Genomic DNA, 22,313 nt, shown 5'->3' with positions numbered 1-22,313 from the left:
AGTGTAAGTCTTAGAAGTCTGTCTGCAGACATATTTTAGTTAGGGCAGTAAACTGAATTCAGTTAATTTTGAGTTGTTTATGTTGTGAAGTTTAGGAATTACAAGCAGCAGTTTAGCCAATTAATACAATTTTGTGCTGTGTTGATATGATTGTACTATAAATCTAGAGTAATTTAAAAATGTATGATTAAAAATGTATTTCCATGATTATGTTTTGTGATCATCACACAGATGTTTTCTCGGGTCACACTAAAGAAACTAAACAACCTTCAAATTGCTCATTCCGTTCAACAGACACTCAACTATTAGTTTTTATTTTTCTGTTCACCCACTCTTTGCATTCTCAGGTTTGTGGCTGTAAACAAATCCACCGTACAAAATCTCCCAAAACATTTGATATTCCATAGTAGAAATCTATGAAATAACACAGCTGAAGTTTACTGGTAAAATTTGCTGCTTTGTATTAACCTGCTCCCAGTGTGACTCAGGGCAAATTTGATGTGTATCATCTTATCAAAAGGGTTACTATAGTGTGACCTACTCAGCCTATTTCCCATTCACCTCTAGATTGGTTTATCCATTTCTTCTTCCCTGTAGCAAGTTTATATCTAAAGAATGCCCATTAAACTTCTATTTGCATAGCCTGAGAGTGTCGCTTCTGCCCTGGGAAATGTGTCTGCCTTCTTTCTCCAAGGGCATTGTTGATGAGTTTCTCATGCGCCGCATGCCAAACTGTTTATTAGTATACAAAAAAAAAAAAAAAAAGAAAGGGAAAAAAAAAGAGAAAATACCTCTCCCCATCACAGCATGGGGCTGAAGGCCCTCCAGTGTCCAAAGATGTGACGTTTTCTCATCGCTCTCTGTGACTGAGTGTACATTTCAGTTTTTTTTCCATATGTAGTTCTCTGATCATAGCTTCACTGCATAGACTGGTCCTTAATGAAATGCTGAACACAGTGTGTTTGCTCAGCTGTAGTCAACCAGGCAAGATTCATTTCATCCACATATGAAAATGTTCTGATACTAGGGAAGCTTCTACTTAATTCAACTTCAGTGCTAGAATGTTATGTGCATGATGTATGAATCTCAAGGCACAACAGAAATAACATAACGGAATGGAAAATAAACAGGAACTGGCCTTCACCAAAGCAGGTGCCTCTGTGAGCAATGTTTTGATGCAAAGCCGGTCTTATTGTTGCATCACAAGTATGCTCCCTGAGAAGACTTCTACATGACTGCAAGAAGCAACAACAAGCCTCACTACGTCAGAATGATTATTTTTGCTTTTAGTCATGACATGATGGTCTCAAGCATCCTCCTAGAAGCCTTCCACCATCATTACTAAATGATTTACCACAAATCACATCCATAGTATAGGTACGTAAAACACATTAGTGTACAGAAGCCTGAATGAGTCAGCGATCTCTCGCCGATAGAAAATGCTTTATTTTTCACACACATTCATTGAAAATAGACCTTCACGAAGGGGAAACTACAGGGGTTAAAAACAACCAGAAAATGGAAGTACAGATGCTTTAAGGAGGTTTGAGTGGTTGTTCTGTTTTTCCTGACTCTTTTGCCATATGTTATTTCCGTATTGTATACCGAACCGTGCTTTTTCCCAGCATGCCACTCTTCAGGAGAGAATACTTATCAAAACTGATCTTGAAAGATAGTGCATGTGGGTGGAATAACTTGGAGAAGATGTAGATGCTTATAGCAGTCACAGCAGTACTGTCTCTGCCTGTGGAACAAACCACTTTCATGTTCAACATCCTTACTGGAAATGCAGCATCTCTACAGTCTCTATGATACAGTACTTTACCCACAATCCCACTAGTTTAAGTGTGAAATTGTCTGTCATTATCTATAGTGTGCTCAGCTCCTCGTATGATTATGTAGCGTTATCTGTCTCTCTCATCTCACCTTTATCATATCCCTCTCTCTCTCTCTCTCTCTCTCTCTCTCTCTCTCGCTCCCTCTCTCTCTCTCATCAGATCTCGAGAAATCTAGGAAAGATGTACAGTGAGATGATATTTGTCAACGGTTTCGTGCATTGCGACCCTCACCCTGGCAACGTGCTGGTGAGGAAATGTCTGAAAACCAATAAGACCGAAATTGTGTTACTCGATCATGGCCTGTATCAGGTAAGACATCACCCAAGCCGGGGCGCCATTAAAGCAAATTCATCACATATTACAACCAATTATTCACCCACTGACTACAGGGTCAGCTCAATGCTCAGCTCTCGCTACGCGGCCGAACGTTAAAAGCATTTCATTAGAGAGAACTTTAAACTTTAAGACACTCCTACCCCTATAACAGACCAGACTACAACCACAATGTCTACATCTTTTCTCTAGCACATTTTTGCAGTAGCTTTGTACACTGTAAATGCAATCATGAAGATAATTTGGTGATAAATATGCACTTCTGATGCTCTCCTATAAAAAAAAAAAAAAAAGAGAATGTTCAAGGGCCGTTCATCTCGTTCTGACCTTAATGGAACCAATTTGCCAGTAATGACTTTAGAGTTCAGCGTCCCTCGGCCCTGAATGTTAATAATCTGAGAGTAGTGTTGTTTTTGCCCTAGTCCAGAGTTTTCACCTCCTATATGCTGTACACACATCAATTAAGATTTAATGTTAAAATGCTGATGTCCATGATCTCGCATGATAATGAAGCATCTCTCTGTCTCATGCACACACACACACACACACATATACACATATTCCCCCCCCCCTTGTGGGGAAAAGGCTGGCCATTTATTGAACAGGTATTTTTTTATATATATATGAGTATATATTACAGAGCTCAGAGGCAGATAAGTGCTAGTGTATCAAAGTACTCTGTGTACTATATTTTTGTACTCAAACTCTAAACATGCAGCTGTAGAAGCACTCTTTCCTTAAAACGATTTAGTCCTCACTGAACGGAAGAGGGGCGCATGAAGAGTTCTGTTGAAAGCTGACAGAATGTATGTGTTTCTGTATTACGTACTCATGTATTATTATTCAGTACACAATACCAAATACAATACATTGCTGATTAACCAATTGTGAACTCATGCAGAAGTGCACATATTTAACCTGTGTTGTATTACAGTCTATTGATAATACAGCATTGAACTGGCATAGAAGATATTCATTTCCCAGACAAACAGGGTACTTTTTCACAGCACTGCATTAGTTCAGTTACATCACAACGTTGGCCACTCACATCAGGTCTGTGTTTGGTTTTTGTCCAAGGTGCTGAACCCGGACTTTCGGCTCGACTACTGCAGACTGTGGCAGGCCCTGATGAAGGCAGACATGAAAGGCGTTGAGAGGTACAGCAGGCGTCTTGGGGCCGGCGACCTGTACCCCCTCTTTGCGTGTGTCCTAACTGCCCGTTCATGGACTTCGGTCAACGCAGGGATCGCTCAGACTCCTGTCACTAACTCTGAGGTACTTTTTTTTTTTTTTGCCCCCCCCCCCCCCCCCCCCCCCAGCTTTCTGTTTCTCCCCAGCTCCTCACTGCATATTACAATGGCTGTACTAATTCAATTCAATTCGATTCAGTTCAGTTTTATTTATGTGCCGTTTTTTTTTTGTTTGTTTTTTTACAATAGACATTATCACATAGCAGCTTTACAGGACTCTGGCTTATTGACAGCTACAGCAGACGTGCTTCATATAAATCGACTCTTTGCTATCATCCACAAACACGATAAAACCGTCTTCGGAAATACATTCGCCCACCCCTCTAAAAAAAACATGATGTGTGAAATCCACACAGAATGATGCTGCATTGCTGTGCATGCGTGCAGAGTGGTGACTTCAGGGTGGTGTTGGTGATGGCTGTGGTGCAGTGCAAGGTGGCAGGGTGAGGGAGAGCATGGAGTCATGGTTTGGTAGTCGCAGCCAGAGCAGGCCTCTGTGGGGGTGGCTTTGCCATCTGCAGAGTGGAGGGGACATTTATTTTTACCACGTTTATTACATAACTCCTGACTGCTCTCTTCACCATACCGGATACACAATGTTGCATGAAAAGAGATAAGACACGAGATATCTTCGCTTTTAGCTTTACTCAAATATACATACGCTGTGATTAAAAATGACAGAATATATACAGATTTAGGGCTTTGTTTAAAAGTAGGATGTGACTGCATATGTGGATGTGTTCTGTGTGTGTCAGTTTAGGGTACTTTATATTATAATTCTACATGTTTAAGTGATGTTGATGGAATTCATTTAAATATTAGTTGAAACATTTGGGCTGCGTCCTGCTCTGGGACTGCCCTTGATTTGTCCCATTTGAAGAAGCTGTTCTTGTGCGTCAGTGCTCTGTTAGACTTCAACAGTCAGAATGTTCTTCTGTCAAACACCCAGGACTCCTGTCAATGGAGTTTATAACTCAGCAGCCTCTGCAGAGATGCTGATGGCCCAGTGGCTCATGTTGTTGGGTTTGGTGTTCTGAAGACCTCATTTGTCTCCTCCCTGTCGTGGTTAAGCTTCTTCTCAGAGTCTTCTGGCTGCTACACTCTTTCCCTCCCCCATCTACAGCCTACCCCCTGTTCCTCCACTCCATCAAATTACCAGGATGTTTTGAAGTAGTCTGGTCTCAGATAATTACAGGCAATTATAAAGGCTGTTTCCAAATGTACAGCTGTGACATTCGAAAAAAGGAGGCTGTCTGATTTGCATAAGAGAGCGGAGATAAGAACACATTGTATTGCATGTGAGGGATAATGGCCGTTAAAAAGCAAAACAACAGGAAAAGAAAAGAGCTTGCGCTCTATATGCAGTGCCTACAAAAAAAAAAAAAAAATCTGCACCTCCTTCATTATTTCATTATTAATTTATTTCTTTATTTGTCTGGTTGTTTGTTTATTTCACGTCTTACATTGCTACGTGAGATGTTTGTGCATCTGGTCTTTTAAGGATGAAAAAATGTTTTTTATTGTGAAAACATTAAACATATTCAGTCATCAAAATGAAAGAACCATAATTGGATCCATCATGCAAGGGGTGGAAGCTCCAATGGAAGCAATTACAGCTATGAGTTTGTTAGAATAGGTTTCTGCCAACTTTGAACACCCTGGGATGTCTGTATTTGAGAATCCTTCTTCTTAAAACTGGTCAAGTCTGTAAAAAGCTCCCTCGGGTGCTTCAGTGGACATAATCTTACAGTCATGCTACAAATTATTTTTATTGGATTTATGTTGAGGCTCTTTCTGGGCCACTCAAGGACTTTAACAGTTTTGTTCCGTAGCCAAGGTACCTTTTTGGTTGTGTGCTTTCAGATGTAGTCAGGCATACCCAAATTTAGCTCTCTTACAAAAAAGTTTTCCTCTCAGAATTTTCTATACTTTGCTCAACTTATTTTATCATATATCCTGACAAGTGTTGCGGTTCCCACTGACATGCCCACAACATCATACTGTCATTCACCATTCTTCACAGTAGGAATGGAGCTATTTGAGTGATGTCCTGTTTTGAATGTGCTCCAACCATATTCGCTTTCACGTAGAGCAACATGTAGAGTTTCATTTCAGAATGATCATACTCAACAAAATTTTGTCACACAGATAATTAATCCTTTGTGGTTTTCCCAGTCCTCAAACGAGATCTAAAGTTTTCTTTTTTCTTGCTACCTTATCATGCTAGTCCCTGACTGAGAACTGCTTTGAATATTGCTGGCACATATTTTGGTACTTGTATGCAGAATCCTGCATCTTTAACCAGGCCGCTCTCACACACACAAGCACACAATCTGTTGTCTTCACATGGCTTCTAATTTTTGGTCCTCTCAGTTTCTATGCAGTGTTTTGCTAAAATATGCTCTCAACCCACCTAATTGACTGAAACCAAGCAGATGGATACAGTTTTTTTTCTGGCTTTAGTCACACTTCCTTCACCTTCCTGACATGACCTCTGCCTCAGGTACATGTGCACTGAGAATGAACCTAGCCACTGCTGTCCATTGAGTGCAAACAGCATATCCACACTGTCAAACCCACCAGTGAAGCAGTTCTCTGAGGTGCCTTATGGTAAACGGTCCCATATGCTAGGACAAGGAATAAAAAACACCCAGAAATGAAGGATTTACCACACTGAAATACAGTGAGCTGCCTAGAGATTTATGTTCAGTTGCTACATATGTGCATGTTTATGCGGCTAAACATTATGGATGTTGTAGCTTTTCCTCTTAAATTTTTATTCTGTTTAATCATCAGAGTGGCTTTAAAGGAAAAGATGAATGATTGAGCGTTAATGTGAGAGACATAAGGAACCAATTAAACTTGCTCTGAAAGCCTTCATTATTAGTTGGAAAGTAATTAATGTGATCTTGCGCAAAAAGCAAACATTTCCACGAATACGACGTGTTAAATGAACATTACTGTTTTGCTAATATAATGCATCTTTAATCATTGCACTGCGGATGGAAAGTCCTTTTTTGCACTCCAGCAACTACCATAAGATATGAATCGTTACTGCTGGACCTTTAAGCGCTGACTTCGATAATACGTCGATGGATTTTTTTGGGGGGAGGGGGGGTTTTCCCAACAGCTCACACTGATGTTAGAACACAAAATTCACTCTATTCAGTCATATTTTCTTCATTGAGGAGGATTTATTCTAAAAAAAAAAAAAAGTACATCATTAGTCTTTATCATACGATTTTTCAAACATATTAAAAAAGAATGTTCCCGCTTCACCTTTAGAGAAAGCTGTCCCTTTGACATGAGAGCAGAAAAAGTTTAAAACACTTATTTTTAACTCAGTCAGATTGGAAGCTTTTATAATCCATTAGTTATTATCAGGCTCTAAGATTTGCATTGATCCTCCTCTGTCGTTTAAAGCTTTAGGACTGTGCTTGCACGTTCCTATAGTTAGTATATTTACCTAAAAATTACAATCTTTCATACTCAAATCCCAAGCCTTTTCTTACAAAGCCATGTTTATCAAGACAATACCAAAATGGACACTACAGTCTCCACTACATTCTCTAAGAGGAGGCTCTGAGAGAACTCCAAACATTTCAGAAACGTGAAAAAGCTCTGTTCCTGAATGCAAAAACCAGCAGTTGCTCACGAATACAAAAACCGGGAGCTGTTTTGAGATATGCCTAATCTAACACTGGACTAATAATGGTAAAATTAGATAAACAATATATCAGTGATATACTACCCCATCACTCATTTCAGATTAATGGACAAGTCAAAGGGAATTATAGTAATTTACACATACTGTTTGTAAGTGGACAGAGGTTCAGGAGAAATCGATATCACGTCAGCTCCTTTATTTCCAATAGCTGTTCTAGTGTTTAAAGTCCTTTACACCCAAGGGTCTGTCCTTCAGACCGTATGATTTGAGTGAGGCCTGTGGAGCACAAGGGGAGAGGGGATTGAAAAATAATCTGTCTGAAAGTATTAGAGACTGTGAGCTGGGTACCACGGCAAAATAATGCCTTTACGTATTTATATATGCTTGGGTTCTGACCTGTTACTTTTTTACTACAGAAATACAATCATTCTTGCTCCGTTTCTGGCGGGGTGAATCTCCCCCAGACATCTTTGCTGTTTATATTGGGGCCGAGCTGCTTGTGAGAGAGGAGAACTGAAAGGCCCAAGTGATTCTTTCCTACCGTCCTCATAGATAAAATATCCGCTTCGGAATTATGCCTCAGCACAGATGAGCTGGGCTTTGCCAGTGCACAATCCCAATAATAACGGCAGCGGCCAGGAGAACTCAGTCTGATTTAGGATTTGATTGACACGCTCGCCTGTAGCTCTGCTCAGTTATTACTAATGCTTTCACCATCAGCTTTTCAATTACCATGGCTGTTTGCACTTGTATGCCTGAGAAACATGGGTTTTGCTGTATGTACAGCAGTGGTGAGGCTGTTGGTTGGGGCCAGCAGGTAATTTGTGTCACTGCTTTTAGCTGGACATATTGCTTTGCATTTATCGCACGCCGCAGAAATGGAGTTTCTCTCCTGCATTCTCTTCAGGAGCATAGTCAAGCAGTACTTAAGGAGAAGAACATTTAGTACTATTTTATTTAATGGTCTTGCAGGGGACCTGCAAAGCCCAGTCTTTAGCCTTATATAACTGTAAAGAACACTGTAAAATCAGTCAGGAGTGCCAATGGTATTATCCATAGTTAGACATTACGTGATTAGTCTCATGTATCACACAGCTGTTGGTGTGACATATCAAAAGCCTACTGGCAGATATCAAAATTAGTATTACTGGTTGTGATTCAGTGTCATCCTAGAGAAGTAATAAACACCCAAACATGTTTAAAAGCATAACCGACAAACAAATTTTCTTCTTCTCCAAAAAGTAAATGTGCGACTGTTCACAACAATGTTCAAATAAAGGATGCAAGGAGAGCATCAAGTTCTAATTTGATTTAACATCCCATTGCATCTAGAATGTTAGCTTAGTATATATATATATTTTTTTCTCATCTTCAAGGATCTGTTTAATGAAAATGTGAGACTTAGTATGTGTTGTCTAAATATTTTTTCACCTCTACTACTATTCTCTCTTAGACTCTCTCTCATATCCGATCACTTCATTTTCACCAGGAGTTAACACTGAGTTACCTAGTGAAGAAGAATCAAGAGAGATGCAATTACACATGCTGTATCATCTTTAATGAGCTTAAGCAAAACCGTCTTTTGATAAAAAATTAGTTTTTAACTGTTGCTGATGTCTCAGCTTCCTTTTCTGGGTTGCTGTTATTAAACCCCACACAATCCAGATATACTGTTAGCTAGGCATTTTAACTCAGTATGGTTGTACAAGCTGTACTTTGACTTTACTAGCTAACCGTCAACCTTTCTCTTCATTTTCTCGTTGATCAACTGGAAGAGGAGAATTACCTCCAGAACCGGGGGAAAGTAAATAAGTACATGCGTGACAGACAGGAATCACTATCCTCACATCACTGCTGTTAAAAACAGAACAACTTCAACCTGTTATGAAGAAGGAGAGGCTTAAATGTCCAACTCAAATCTACATCCTTTAGCTAGGCTGCGGAGGAGAACAGTGGCAGAGAACCAGAGGTGCTATGTAAGAGTGGTTCTTCACATCTATAACACTTATAACACTATGCGTCCTTGTTTACAACCGTCATCAACAACTGGATGTTTTCCCAAAGAACATTTACCATAAATAAAGATTCAATGGATCCATAAGAACCATACTCCTATGATATACCCATGGTTTCTGAATTTACTTTCTGAGTTATGTATTTGTTACCTTCACATTTCATGAATGCACTCATCTTTCCCTGGAGATATCTTCACACTTAAACTGGAAAGCTAACAACAGGCCTTGGAGAGTCGTGTAGTCATAGCTACCCTTCAGTTTCAGCCCATACAGTGTGGAGAATATCACGGCTTTTGTTCCCGACTTCTTCTCTGTGACAGTGTTAAGATTTGACCATTAGAGCAGCCCCTTAGCCTCAGTCCGTTCCTCGTCCACTGCCTCCTATTAAGATTCATACCCCAGTTGCTTTGTACTGGGACTTCAATGTTAATATATTCCATTTTCCCAGCGATTTCAAAGAAAATCATCAAAATAGTTCCGAAAGCTCTGAGTCATTTTCAGACCCTGAGGGAGTGCTTTCAAAATCACAGATCCTTGTACAATTCAACTCTCTTCTTTCAATGAATGTATTTCTTGGAATGTTATAGTTTAGTTTTGTGTGTGTGCGTGTGTGTGTGTGTGTGTGCATGCGTGTGTGTGTGCGTATGTATGTATGCATACATATACACACACACACACACACACACACACACACACACGCACACACACACATATATATATATATATATATATATATATATATATTTATACACATATATACACACACACACACATACACATATTATTTTTTTATATACGCACATTATGTAATTAGTGGTCTAAATGAATAAGGGCTTGGACAAAAGAGAAATCTGAAAAGGCTGAAAAGAATTATCAGTGTTCGCCAAACATTAGGTACTATCTATAGAAAGTGTAGTCATCAGGCCTTGGTGAAAAATCACATAGGTGGGCCTTTGTGAAAAACAGCCAAGGCAAAAGCACTCAAACATTTTGATAAACACACACCATTAGTGAAGTAAGCAGAGTGAAGTGTTGGTCAATATAGTCCAGCCCTCTCATTACTCGCTGTAGAGTCTTCCTCTCTCAGAGCTCCTCAGATAAAAGGCCTAGCTCCCTCCATCAGCCTCCATGGCCTGCCTCACCAATTATCTGCCACCTTCAGTAGCCAAAGCCCTGCTAATACCTCCAGCCTCATTATCCCTCTGTGACTATGTGCCAGCCCATGCTCCCTTACAGTGCATTACAGTGCCCTGGCCTTCCTCTGGAGAGGAGTTTTAGCTCTCGCTCTCTCTCTCTCTCTCTCTCTCTCGCTCACTTTTTATGTTTTCTGTATCCATAAATGAACCTTACCAATATCTGTGTACATTCATTTATTCTAATTAAAGAAATTTAAGCAAAGTGTGTTGTATAAAAGCATTTATACAACATGTTGTATAATGCATGATTGCATGTTGCATTTTGTGCATGGATTGTGACATTGAATCATGCCAGTACATGGGAATTAAGGGGTAGAAGACGGAGTGTCGAAAAGCCAGAACATGATCAAAATAACTGTCTAGCTAGTTGTATATTGTAGTCCATTTCGTTGATTATGCTTTTAAACAAGAACAGAAAGCAAAACCACTAGTGCTGACTTGAGATTTACATTTGTTGTGGCTGCAAAATGCTTAATCTGAGACTGTAACTTGCAGTAACTTGCAATCATGGTTGCATTCATTCTTTCACCACTACATGGAAAACACACACACACACACAAAATCAAGCTATCAAGCTGTCACTCAAAAATTCTGCACAGTTGTCCAACACACTCCTTAGCACTGTTAGTTAGTGCTGTTCCCAGGGTAAGGGGATTGTGTTTTTTCTGGATCCAGGTGGTGTTTTTTACTTCTCTGTTTCACTATCTCACCCAAAGCCTGTCTTTAAATTGATCTCCTTGAGTCGATGGAGGATTTTTTTTTTCCACAAACACCTTTGCCATCAGAAGTTCCTTTGGAGTCAGAAACACATCCTCATTTTTTGCCTCATGTCCGTTATCTGAAATTGAGTTTCTTCAGTAATAAACAATGTAACTACTGAGCTTTGCAGCAGAGAATACTGAGTGAAAATATAGACCCCTAAAGGGCTAGTGGAGTAATGAATGTGAATATTCTCTGTGTTTCTTCTAGACTACCCGCTATTCCTTGGTCCTCACATTTCATAATACAAATCACTCATTTTATAAGACCTCTTCACAGTGCATGCATGCATAATTCATAATGCAACGTCTTCTACTGATTCAGCTAAATTAGGACCATAGTAGTGGGACAGAAAACAGAGCTGTGAAGTAGTCTGTGTAAGTGTGCTTTGTGGCTCTCTGCCATTGTGATGGACAAGATATCACATAAAGAAACTTTTTGCAGCGTTACTTGTCAAATGGATTTGACCATTTCTTTGTTCCTTTTTTCTTTGTCTTTTAGACAGAAATAAATTGCTCCATCCTGTTCTTTACCTATAGTAGTATGAAATGGGTTTGCCCTTTTCATGATGTAATGGTTGTATGACCTCTTAGATGTCTTGGAGCACTTAGACTACTATTTTTTTTTCCATAAATGAACAATATTATGAAGTCTTTGCCTCGCTGAACGGGACCTAATATTGGATGATGCACTCTCAGGTCTTTTCAGGCGTTTTTGGCAGGAAAAAAAACCTCTCTGTCTTTCACAATCAAGGTGCCGCTCAGTCCTTAGTGCATAGCATCTGGGAGTAGCGTGGCAGGCGTCTGCGAGGGCTAGTGTGACCTGACTGATTGTCCAGTAGAGAAAGCAAATCCTACGCCATCAGAGCGACATGCAGTTTTTCTACCATAGAAATGGCCTTGCTTCTCTGCTACATGTGGATTTTTCCTGATATGACCATAGTGTTGAGTGGTTTGTTGATCTTTGTTTATACGATGGAATTTCTTTTTTATTATTATTCAGATTGCGTTTTTGGTAATAAATCTACTTAATTTACCATGATGTATAGATCATTTGTAATTTGTTATAAATTTCTTGTTTTCCTGTCATTCTAGCTGTTCGTAGTTCGTCCTAATATTCTTATGGTGCTTCTGAAACATATGACCTTGTTTCCGCAATAGACTGTGTGTAGTCTTACTTGTTTCGGTGATCCTCATGAATTTCAATGCAGTGCCTAACTATCGATTGCTTTGTCAAGGTATTGTTGCCAAGAGCAGCCTTGTTTTTTTTTATTATTATTATTTCTTAGATGGACCAGTGAGCTCTCCTGGCTGGGAGCTCTGAAAAAACCTGCGTGTGAATTATGGATTGGGTGGCAAGGAGGAAGAACAAGTTCCTCCTTTATAATTGCCTTTTGTGTTTGTCCCATGGGAGAGTTTATTCTGGGGCTGTTCACCACTCTGTCCTCACTGATCATCTCATAATGGCAGCCCTGGAGGTGCCACGCTGGTAGAGCAGTTCTCAGATCAGATGGTGTAGCATCCCAGCCTGGGCCCCTGCCATTTGCAGTTCTCTTCCTGTCACTTCCCTTTCCTGTCTGTCTACTGTCTGTCTGTCTGACTGACTGACTGTCTGTCTGTCTGTCAGTGACACTGACCGAGGCTTTGTGGGTTTCCACTGAAGTGCTCTCCAGCATCCACTGCCTGATGCTGAGCTCAGGGCTTTGCACTCAGAGTACATACTCAGCTAAAACCAAGAACTTAAGCTCCTCCTGAGTGGCTCTAGCCCTTTCATTGGGTCGACAGCTGTGGAGAAAGAGTCTGGTGCGTTGGCATGGCTTACTGTCAAAAGGGTCTAGTCTGAAAATAGTTCTCCCTCCTCTGGCATGATGCAAGCTTGCAGTAAGCACTTAAATCAATTTCCGATGGGTAAAGAATTAAGTGGCTACTGCTGCCTTCACCCCTGCCACAAAAAAAAGAAATATATTTTATAAATCAACTCAGGCTATATGCTTACTAAAATAGCTGACATTTTGAAAGCACAGGGCAATGTGATAAACATGCAAATGGTCTGGAATAATAATAATAAAAAAAAAAAGATGGAAAACGTGTTTTTCACTTGTAACACAGTCCATGACTTGACTTACATTGCAAACCTTCATACGGCAGCAAAACCAAAATTACCTCCAAGAGCAGTTTGCCCTTTTTCTCCTGACAATGTTCACCAATGATATTACATCTTTGTTTCTCACACATAACTGTGGAAACTCATACTACAAAAGGTCATTTTGAGCCAGGTGGCCTACCCCCAGGGTTAGACCTTATTTTCAGTCTCTACAAACTGTGATATGTCTAGACTCATCTGGTTTTTTTTTCTAGCCACGAGAACTTAAGTCACATTTAAGAACGTAACACTGTTTTCCGGTCCCTCAAGGTCTCCATCCTTAATATAGAAGACTTCTTACAACTGTTACATTGTGGGCTTGTTTTAGAACACATGTAGAGTAGATGGTGTGGGCATTTAAGAGACCTCTCTGGTAAACACCAAATGATTCAGTGAATTAAATTGTTTTCGTTATCTTTTTGAACATTTGATCCACGCCACTACATGCAAATCATATTTATTCACTTTAAGGCACCCTAGAGGTTACCTTAAAATCCTCACAGTTACCTAAAATCCTGGAGAGTCCACTTAGTCTCTACTCAACTGGATCGACCCAGTTCTACCTCCTCCCAGTGGAGAAGCCTATGGTGTAAAGAGTAATGACGTGAGCAGCCGTTGGGGAGACTAATCTGTTTATGCTGCAGTTTGGACTCTTCATGGGGATGGAGGGTAATGACTGTTAAAAGTAATATGAAGATTGACTATCTCTGCTGTCCTCACATCCCCCTTTGTACTCTTTGGACAAGCTGTGGATTTTTTCCCCTCCGTAAAATATGTGAGAGCAGCCATCAGTCAAAGTGCAGGAAATGATAAGGGGAGAATCCACTGGTGTGTCATTTGTGTGGCGTGGTTTCAGAGCCTTTGGAGAATGGACTGGTCAATGATCAGCAGCTGAGCAACATACACACACACACACACACACACACACACACGTAGTGATGGAGCACAAGAGAGCATGCTTACAAAAAGACCCCGTTTCTTGCTTGTTTCTCCAGTATACTGTGACAGGGAAACAGGGAGATTCTAATTGGGCACAGTGCTTGAGGGAAGGGGGCTTGTGGATGTCTCCAACTGTCTGCCTGGAGTGACACAGTGCTGAAAGTCTCCTCCTGTCCTTGGCTTAGTCAAACTCACAGAGAGCAAATGACCCCTTAAAATCAAAATCACAGCGATCCAAGAAGAGTCACAAGAGGACAAGCAAGACTGAGAAGAGTGGCAGGGTAACTAGCCCCCATAATTACCTTGGTGTCTTTTAAGGCATGCCTTGCAGTTGAACTTTGAAATGCAGACCAACTTCAAAGAAAAAGGGAGCGAAAAACAGATGAGACTGGGTCGCTGAAAGGCAGAAATGCATCATGGGGACATAAAAAGAATGTATCACACTGAATTATAATCCACTGAATGACACAAAAAGCATTACGTTTATAAATGAGGCCCATAAAGTCGGAAACTTATGGCGAGAGACGTCACAGTATTTTCTCAGTAAACAGATCTTCATTTATTTGAGGGTTCAGGCGGTTATTATTTATGTCGACAAAAAGTAAATCATTACATAAATCTACAAATGAGGTAGCATTGTGTGTCAGAGAGACTTTTAATCTGAATTTGGTCGGGGGACAATGGGACAGATCCATATCTCAGGCAAATGTCCCGGAGTAAAACCAGCGGAGCGCACAGCCGAACAGATAAGGTAGCAGTCCAGGGAACGAAAAAAAAAAGAAAAAAAAAAGTGGCATTTTCTTAAAGAGAAAGCGCAAACACAGGAGGAGCAGGGTCTTCTCTGGCCGTTTTATCAGCTCTTTATGAATTGACATGATCTGGAGAACAGTGCATATGGGCGGCATGTTAGAACACAATCTCAGGTCACAACCCTTTGTGCTTTGTTTTCCGTTTCGGTCTGAACTTTTCGCTCTCTCGTGGTGTTTGCATGCTGTAAAATCCCGCCCGAACGATAGCAAACTTGAATCCACTTAATTTACTCTGTTAATCCTCCCTCCTACTCCTGAAATTTTTAAGGGATGAAGATTTAAGGATTATAGGATAAATGAACAGGAAAATGTAGCTTTTTACGTGTTCTCTAAGCTCATCTTGTAGTACAGCAATCAGTTATTGAAACAGCAAACAGAAAGAAAGGGGATGCATGTGAAGGTAGCACAGTTTGAGCCTACCATAAACTGAAGATGATTTTTATGATGCTATTCCAATGAAATTCTATGACATCAACAATACAGGGCCTTTGTTTGTTGGAATAGCAGCACAAGGAACAAAGACTTACATTGTCATGTTATTTCATTGTGCTTGCAAAGACACAAAAGACTCACCATTCGACAACAGGTGGAAAAAAGATTCTGTTGCTGCCTGACATTAGCTCACATTGTTGAGTATTTACCGAATTAGACTAGATTGGGGGGCAATCTCAAGCTGATTTAATCGCATTGGATCACATTATTATAGATTGCATTGTTTTTGTTTTGGCCTGTCTCCTCCTCTGTTTTTTTTGTGTCAAATGATGTGTTTTGAGTTGCGTTTGCTGGCTCTGTCACTCTGAACACCTGCTCTGGGTGGCCCAACAGCTTGTCAAAGGCCTAGGGGCTCTGGGGGGTCTTCATGGGGCTCTGAAGGACCCAGACATCTCCTGGCTCCATCCCTCCTGAATGTAGATTAACCCTGGAGGCAGAACCAGACCAAGCCAAACTGTAGCCAACCATGGGACCCATTCCCAGGTTAGGCCATCAGGGGCTACTCCACAGTCCTGGCACAGAGAGAAGGGGGTGAACCAGAAACAGGGCAGAGAAATGCTCTGCTACAATCTGATTAGCTTATTCTGGGGGGCTTTGATCAGTGAATAATGTTTTTGAGTTTGCGTTCTTAGAATGTTGTTTTGACCACAATCTTCCACCATGCGATGGATCTTTCTCCCTAGCGATGGTACTGTTAAAAATTGCATGACCCTTCATGTAGCGTGTCCAAGATTTCTATTTAAAGTGTAGCTGCATTGTTTTTCCAGAGAAAAATGTGTTATGATGCAAACCCACTTTCAACCTCCTATACAAAGCAAACAATTCATGCACGTTTGTCTTTTGTCTATTTCAACACATGCTGCCTACTCTGATGAATCACTCTCTCCTTTTAGAACACAAATTAGATGAACAAGAGTTAGATGGTGCCTCTCTCCTTTTAAGCATCACTGTTTGTAGATGCCAAAATAACATCCATGGCAGCAATAGAAAATATGAGGTCACGACTACAAAAACTTACTGATGATGCGTTTTCCCTACTGTTAGATGTCTAAGGGATGAAAATATGACCTGCAACAGAGTCAACAGAATCTGTTTTTTTGTTTTTATATTGTCTGTGATTTCCTGTCTTTTTAATAGTGTTTTCCTTCCCGGCATTTCCCTTCCAAAATGAACAAACTCCTATCTTATTTCATGCGGCGCGGAACAAGAGAAAAGGATGTTTTCATGCCTGATTACTAACAGAAATTTCCGAGGAGCGTCAGCTCGGGGGGCTGATGTCACTCAAGTGACAGGGCACAAGAAAAAAAAAAAACAGCTCATCTTCATAGTACCACTTTCAAGTTGTTACTTTCTCAGTTGTCTGTGTAATAAAGCACATAAAGCACTTGTGTTTTCAGCCCTGTCCTTTTCACCTGTATGTCAGTGCTTCCCTGAAAATACTGGTTTAGGAAAAAGAGATGTTGTTGGACTGGGGCTTGAAGTATATTACTAATTCGCATATTACAGTTAATAGGCACAGCAAAAAGGTCTGAGCAGATAAATATGTATTTCTTTCTTTTTAGCGCTGAATCGCTTCAAATACCTGTCCAGCTCTCATGGAAACGTTATTTTTGTAACATCTTTGTTTTCCTTTCATGTAAAATGATATATATTTTGTTTTTATCTGTGTATCGGATGTCTCTGTGAACTTTCACCCTCTCTGCTCGCAGGACGTGGAGATCCGCACAAACGCCGCCCTCTATCTACCTCAGATCAGTGATCTGCTGAACAGGGTGCCACGGCAGATGCTGCTGCTGCTGAAGACCAATGACCTGCTCCGAGGCATCGAGACCATCCTTCAGACCAGGGCCAGCTCCAGTTCTTTCATCAACATGTCCCGCTGCTGCACCCGTGCTGTAGCCAGGTAACACCGCTCTAGAGCCAGCGCCACCGAGGAGACGTTCCCTTCGTAGGATCTCTGTGGTTAAAATGAAAGAGCACCGTGAGATAGATTATTACTGCGGCAAATCTCGTTTCTTCCCACATGGATTGTGCTGAACAGTGTCTATCAGTTACATCTGATTCAGGGTTGCTTATGTTGTAACTAGGTTATAACGTTGTGCTTGACTACATGAGTTAGATATGAAACCGATATTTTGACATGAAAAGTGTTCTAACACAGCAAGAGTGTGAGTTAGAACTCTGTGTTACCCCTAACCCACCCGTGTCTTTAAAAAAAAAATTTAAAAAGTCTTGTGTATTAGTGCCAGCATGCTACCTTTGAAGTATATTTTTATGAGGTAAAAGTGTTGCTGTGCACTTGCAGTGAGGAATACTTTAATTTAATCACAAGATATTACATCTCATTTCATTTTCAAATAGCAGGATCACAAGTGTATCATTACAATTTAGTTGTGCTGATCATTTCGCCGGTATTGAATGGTCAAGTGGTTCCAACTTAAAATTTTAAGAAAATGCATTCCATAGTTCTTTTGAGTTTACTCAGTTGTAAGTAGATTAAATTCTCTTAAGATGAATAAATTGAAAAGGTCTGTTCAGCAGGTTGCCATAAAATATTAAGTATGAGTCAGCTAGTTTTTATTCATGTAGAAAATGATTTTCTTTTTTTTTTAACTGTGTTTGAGCTAGTGACACATTGATACAGTATCCGGTACCATATTGTAGCTAGAGTAGCTGACCGAATCCCATATGGGAGGAAAAGCTGTTGGTCATTTAATTTCCCAGTTTTGTCCCTTTGAGTATCTTTCCTGATCACCAGCTGGAGCTGTGCTCCTTTTATCCACTGCACAAACACACAGACCCACTTTCTCTCACCCTTATCTCTGTCATCCAGTGAGTCTAACTCAGAGAAAATACATGAGAATGATCATGTATATGAGTTTAGATATGAGACCTGCCGCGTATAGATAGAGAGGGGGGTACCACATACACACGCAGAAATGTTGGGCACACAAATGTTATTTTTATAGACGTGGGGGGTTTTTTTGTTGTTTTTTGCTTCTACTGTAGTAAAGAAATGTCCCTATTTCTATCTAAAAGCTGGCATCTCTACCCCACCCTCTGTATCTCTTCAGTGTAACTGGGTGGGTGAGTGCCATGATTATATTGTACTTTTCATGGCAGTCAGCAGTGATCGTACTGATTCAGTCTTAGCAGTTTAATGAAGACCTATGTGATAGTATGAGAAAATCACTGAAATTTGACGCAGATTGGCTGAATGTTAGACGAGGCATATAGCTGCCTGTAAAAGGTGTTAGAGCACCACAGACAGAAGGAACCATCCAGACATGAAACTCAATGTCGTTCGCTTCAGCGCCTTCCCTTTTAAAACTGAACGGTGTCAGAGTGTAGAATGCAGATCTGAAATCCATTACCAGTCTCAGACTGGAAGAGTTCTGAACAGGGCACACAGTCAGAGAAAAGGAGATTCTCACAGATAGCAAAACTGATGTAGTTGGATAGGAACAAAAGTATTGCAATATCATCATTGATGTGAGAGACAAAAGTGGTATGGACAAGCAATATTGCCAACAGTAAGACCTATTTCTATTTTTGGTCAAGATTTTATTTTGTTTGTTTATTTGTTTGTTTTTGTTTTCCTTGTCAACCTACACCTTGAATGAGTATTGGATTATTGTATTACACAACGGAATGTTTTTCAGCCTCAGTGCACAAATGACTAAGCTCTTCCATGTGCTCATTGGTCAGTGGGCGTCTCTGTCCTTTTGAGAATCTCAGATCTGAAAAAAAAAGAGAACTTTCTTCCCTCTATCCGTCTCCCACTGGCTAAACCCCGGAAATGAATGGGGTTGGATTTTTCGCCTGTCTTGGCTCCCATGTGGTGCACCTGGTTATGGGGCAGTCTTAGAGTCCAGAGGTCCGTTCTGCATCTGGAATCTCAGCTGTGTCGTTTCTGTTGACTCTGGCCTGGAGTCCAATGCAATGCAATTGACCGTGTTCCCTTGGGTGGGTGCACTAGGCAAGGTTCCCTTCCCTTCTTCCTGCTCAGGGGTAGTCACTGATGGATAAACTCCCATGTGGCTGCAGATGTGATTACACTAATAGGACTTTCTTCCAAATGTGTGATATCTATGAATGATACAGTGCAACTCAAGTGTCAGAGGAAGTATGCTCTTACTTACCTTGGCTGTCAAGAGTAATGTGTAATCTGGTAATTGAATTATTGGCGAGGAGACTAGGGGGGAAAAAATCCACCAATAGATAAATTGATTTTATGTTTATTTGAAATCCATTTCCAGTTTGTTTACTGGAATATTTTTCTCTCTCTGTGTGATGGCCAGCGCAAGGTACTCGTTGGGTTTTACTCCACTGCCGGTAATGTTGGTGCTGGTCCTGTGTTCATGTCATTGCTTTTAAAGAATAAATGGGAAAAAAACAGGGATAAGACGCAAGGACTGATGCTGGCAACTGAAACTGAAATTGTTTACAACCAGCTAGTCAAAGGAGAAAACGCGACACACATGTCACTTTTGGTCCGGAAGCTTCTGGTGCAGTGACTCCCTACTGTGGTATGAGACAAGCTGAGACATCTAAAGATCATAGATTTATCAGGGCTGGCTACAATGCACGCTTCCTTTTGATATCTAAGACTGAAGCACAGAATCATGCCCAGTCAAGCGCTGGCATACAAATATCCTAACATCTGTTTGGATACATGAAACATTCTGATTCTAAATTGTTTACACTACAAATGCTATGCTCCGTTTTAGAATCAACAGGTTTTCTGTGCTGTTCTGGTACATTTCAGTGGTCTGTGTAATTGAATAAGCCCATAACAGAGTGTGAGATCTTGGACAGATGTGTCAGTAATGGACAGATGTGAAATTCTCTGTCTGAGGTGTAATGAGGTAGGAACGATTTGGAAAGGACAGCCACCACATGCCAACTGTCAGTCTCTTAGCTCTCTGGACCAGTCACCTGTCGCAGGGACCAGATTAATAATTTATGCCCTTTGCCCACACCGTGACAAGATCCTCCATGTCTGGCTGGAAAATACTGAGCGTGGCTAATTTAAGTGTAAATTAATCTTACACGGATGCTTGGACCCCAGAGTTTGTGGAGAAAATGGAAAATGTATATGTTGATTTGGATATAGAACAACTGTAATATATTGATTTGGAGAATAAGTTTTGTTTTGGTATTAGCAGGTACAGGAATTGCTTCAGCTAATGTTTTTCTCGCCAGTTCATTCTGTGTTCATGTGACGTTAATACACCTCATTTGTATTTTTGGAAGTGATGGAGCAATAGAACAGCGATGAGTCTCGTTCCCTTTCAAATGTCACGCCCATTTTCCTCAAACGTTAGCTTTCTTTTCCAACCCATACATACTCCATTAATGCATTAACATTTACGTAAGCTGAGAATGCCCAGGGGTGGACTTGATTTGGATGTTTTCCTCATCAAGAGAAATGAGAGGAAGGGAGCTTGTTTACACTCACTGTTTGTCAGTTACCTGCTGTCTATTGACGCAGAAACACAGTGTGCTGTGCATGCCAGAGAGCAGATCCACTCTGTTCCTCCTCTTGGCCATGCAGCTCAACCTTCTACTGCCTGTACCTCTCCTCCTCCTGTACTACTCGATCTTAATATTACATGACCACGTATCCCTGTCTGAATTCCTTCACTTAGAACTTGACCCAAAGTCAACACTCTTTAAATCATTTACATCAGTCTGTTTTCATCTACTGTAACTCATTCCCCACTGTCTTTTTCCCTCTCTCTCTCACTCTCTCTGTTTCTCTCTCTCTCTTTCTGTCTCTGTGTCTCTCTCTCTCAGGCACAAGCGGAGTAAGACCAGGTCGCGAATGAAGAGATTGCGGGTTACGCTGTTTGAGATGTTTTCTCTGTGGCAGATCGGTCTCTATGAACTCTTTCTTTGGGTCAGGAGCTCCACCCTAGCCAACTGGCTTTCTTCTCTTCTCAGCTGACTGCGTCACTCAAGCTGAGGCTGTTTGTCCCGCCCACCCTCCTCCTCCCTTTCGCAGAAAACACCGCTGGACTATACGCACTCAGTCTAATGGGCATCTTTTGTGCTTGGACATTTTTAAGCGGGTGCAGGTGCAAAGCAGCTCATGTGACAAAAGATCGGCAGCTCAGAGTTTCAACGCAAACGTCCGGGGCATCAACTGTACATCGACGCTGTTCGTTAACAGAAGGAATTTATAGGTCATTTTCTTTTTCCTAGACAGACTTATGTTGACAGTTTCAGTTGTTATCATTATTTTTCTGAACGCAGTACAGAACAAGTACATTCACTTTTATTTTTAATATGGACAATATTTTTATAACATGTTTACTCAGATGACAGTGTTTATTCATCATGGTCGCTGTAGTGTGTGGATGCACTCATAGTGGAATATGAGGCAAGTGTCAAATACCTCAGTTGTGCTTTAAGGATTCAACATGTGAACTGTCTGATATTTAAACTACTGTATGCTCTACAATGACCAGTGAACATCTGACAGATTATATGAGCATGTTTTCAGTCAACATTCCTGTTCTCTCCTCTCTCTCTCTTTCTCTCTCCCTCTCTCTCCCTCTCTCCCTCTCTCTCTCTCTCTCTCTCTCTCTGCCCATCTTACTTTCTAAACATTTTCATTTTGGACACTTGGATACTATGCCTGTCAGAGGTATCAGACTACATCTGTAACATTTTAACTAATTTTTTTAATGTCATTCATTCTCATTCTCAAGTCAATCAGCCGTGGGAGCATTTTTTTTTTCTTCAAATGGTTGTTTCTTCAAATTCTGGGTATATAGCGGATTTTCCTTTAGCTCTTTCTATTTATTGATGCCACTTTTGGACTTGTGAAAGGTGTGGTACATTTCACTCATAATGAGTTGTGGGATG

General features: G+C 40.7%; 1 protein-coding gene across 1 annotated transcript in view; it reads left to right on the top strand.

Annotated features, from left to right (window-relative positions):
- The window catches only part of adck1 (aarF domain containing kinase 1), an 88,675-nt gene extending 67,285 nt beyond the window's left edge, over positions 1–21,390 (top strand). Inside the window, exons 7-10 of the mRNA XM_030787108.1 lie at positions 1,998–2,147; positions 3,249–3,446; positions 17,150–17,343; positions 21,240–21,390. Of these exons, the coding sequence (XP_030642968.1) occupies positions 1,998–2,147; positions 3,249–3,446; positions 17,150–17,343; positions 21,240–21,390 (693 nt within the window). The remainder of the gene's footprint in view (positions 1–1,997; positions 2,148–3,248; positions 3,447–17,149; positions 17,344–21,239) is intronic.
- The last annotated feature ends 923 nt before the right edge of the window (positions 21,391–22,313 follow it).

Source organism: Chanos chanos, chromosome 1 (assembly GCF_902362185.1).
Source record: "Chanos chanos chromosome 1, fChaCha1.1, whole genome shotgun sequence".
Classification (NCBI taxonomy): Eukaryota; Metazoa; Chordata; class Actinopteri; order Gonorynchiformes; family Chanidae; genus Chanos; species Chanos chanos.
This window is presented reverse-complemented; position numbering and strand designations above follow the sequence as displayed.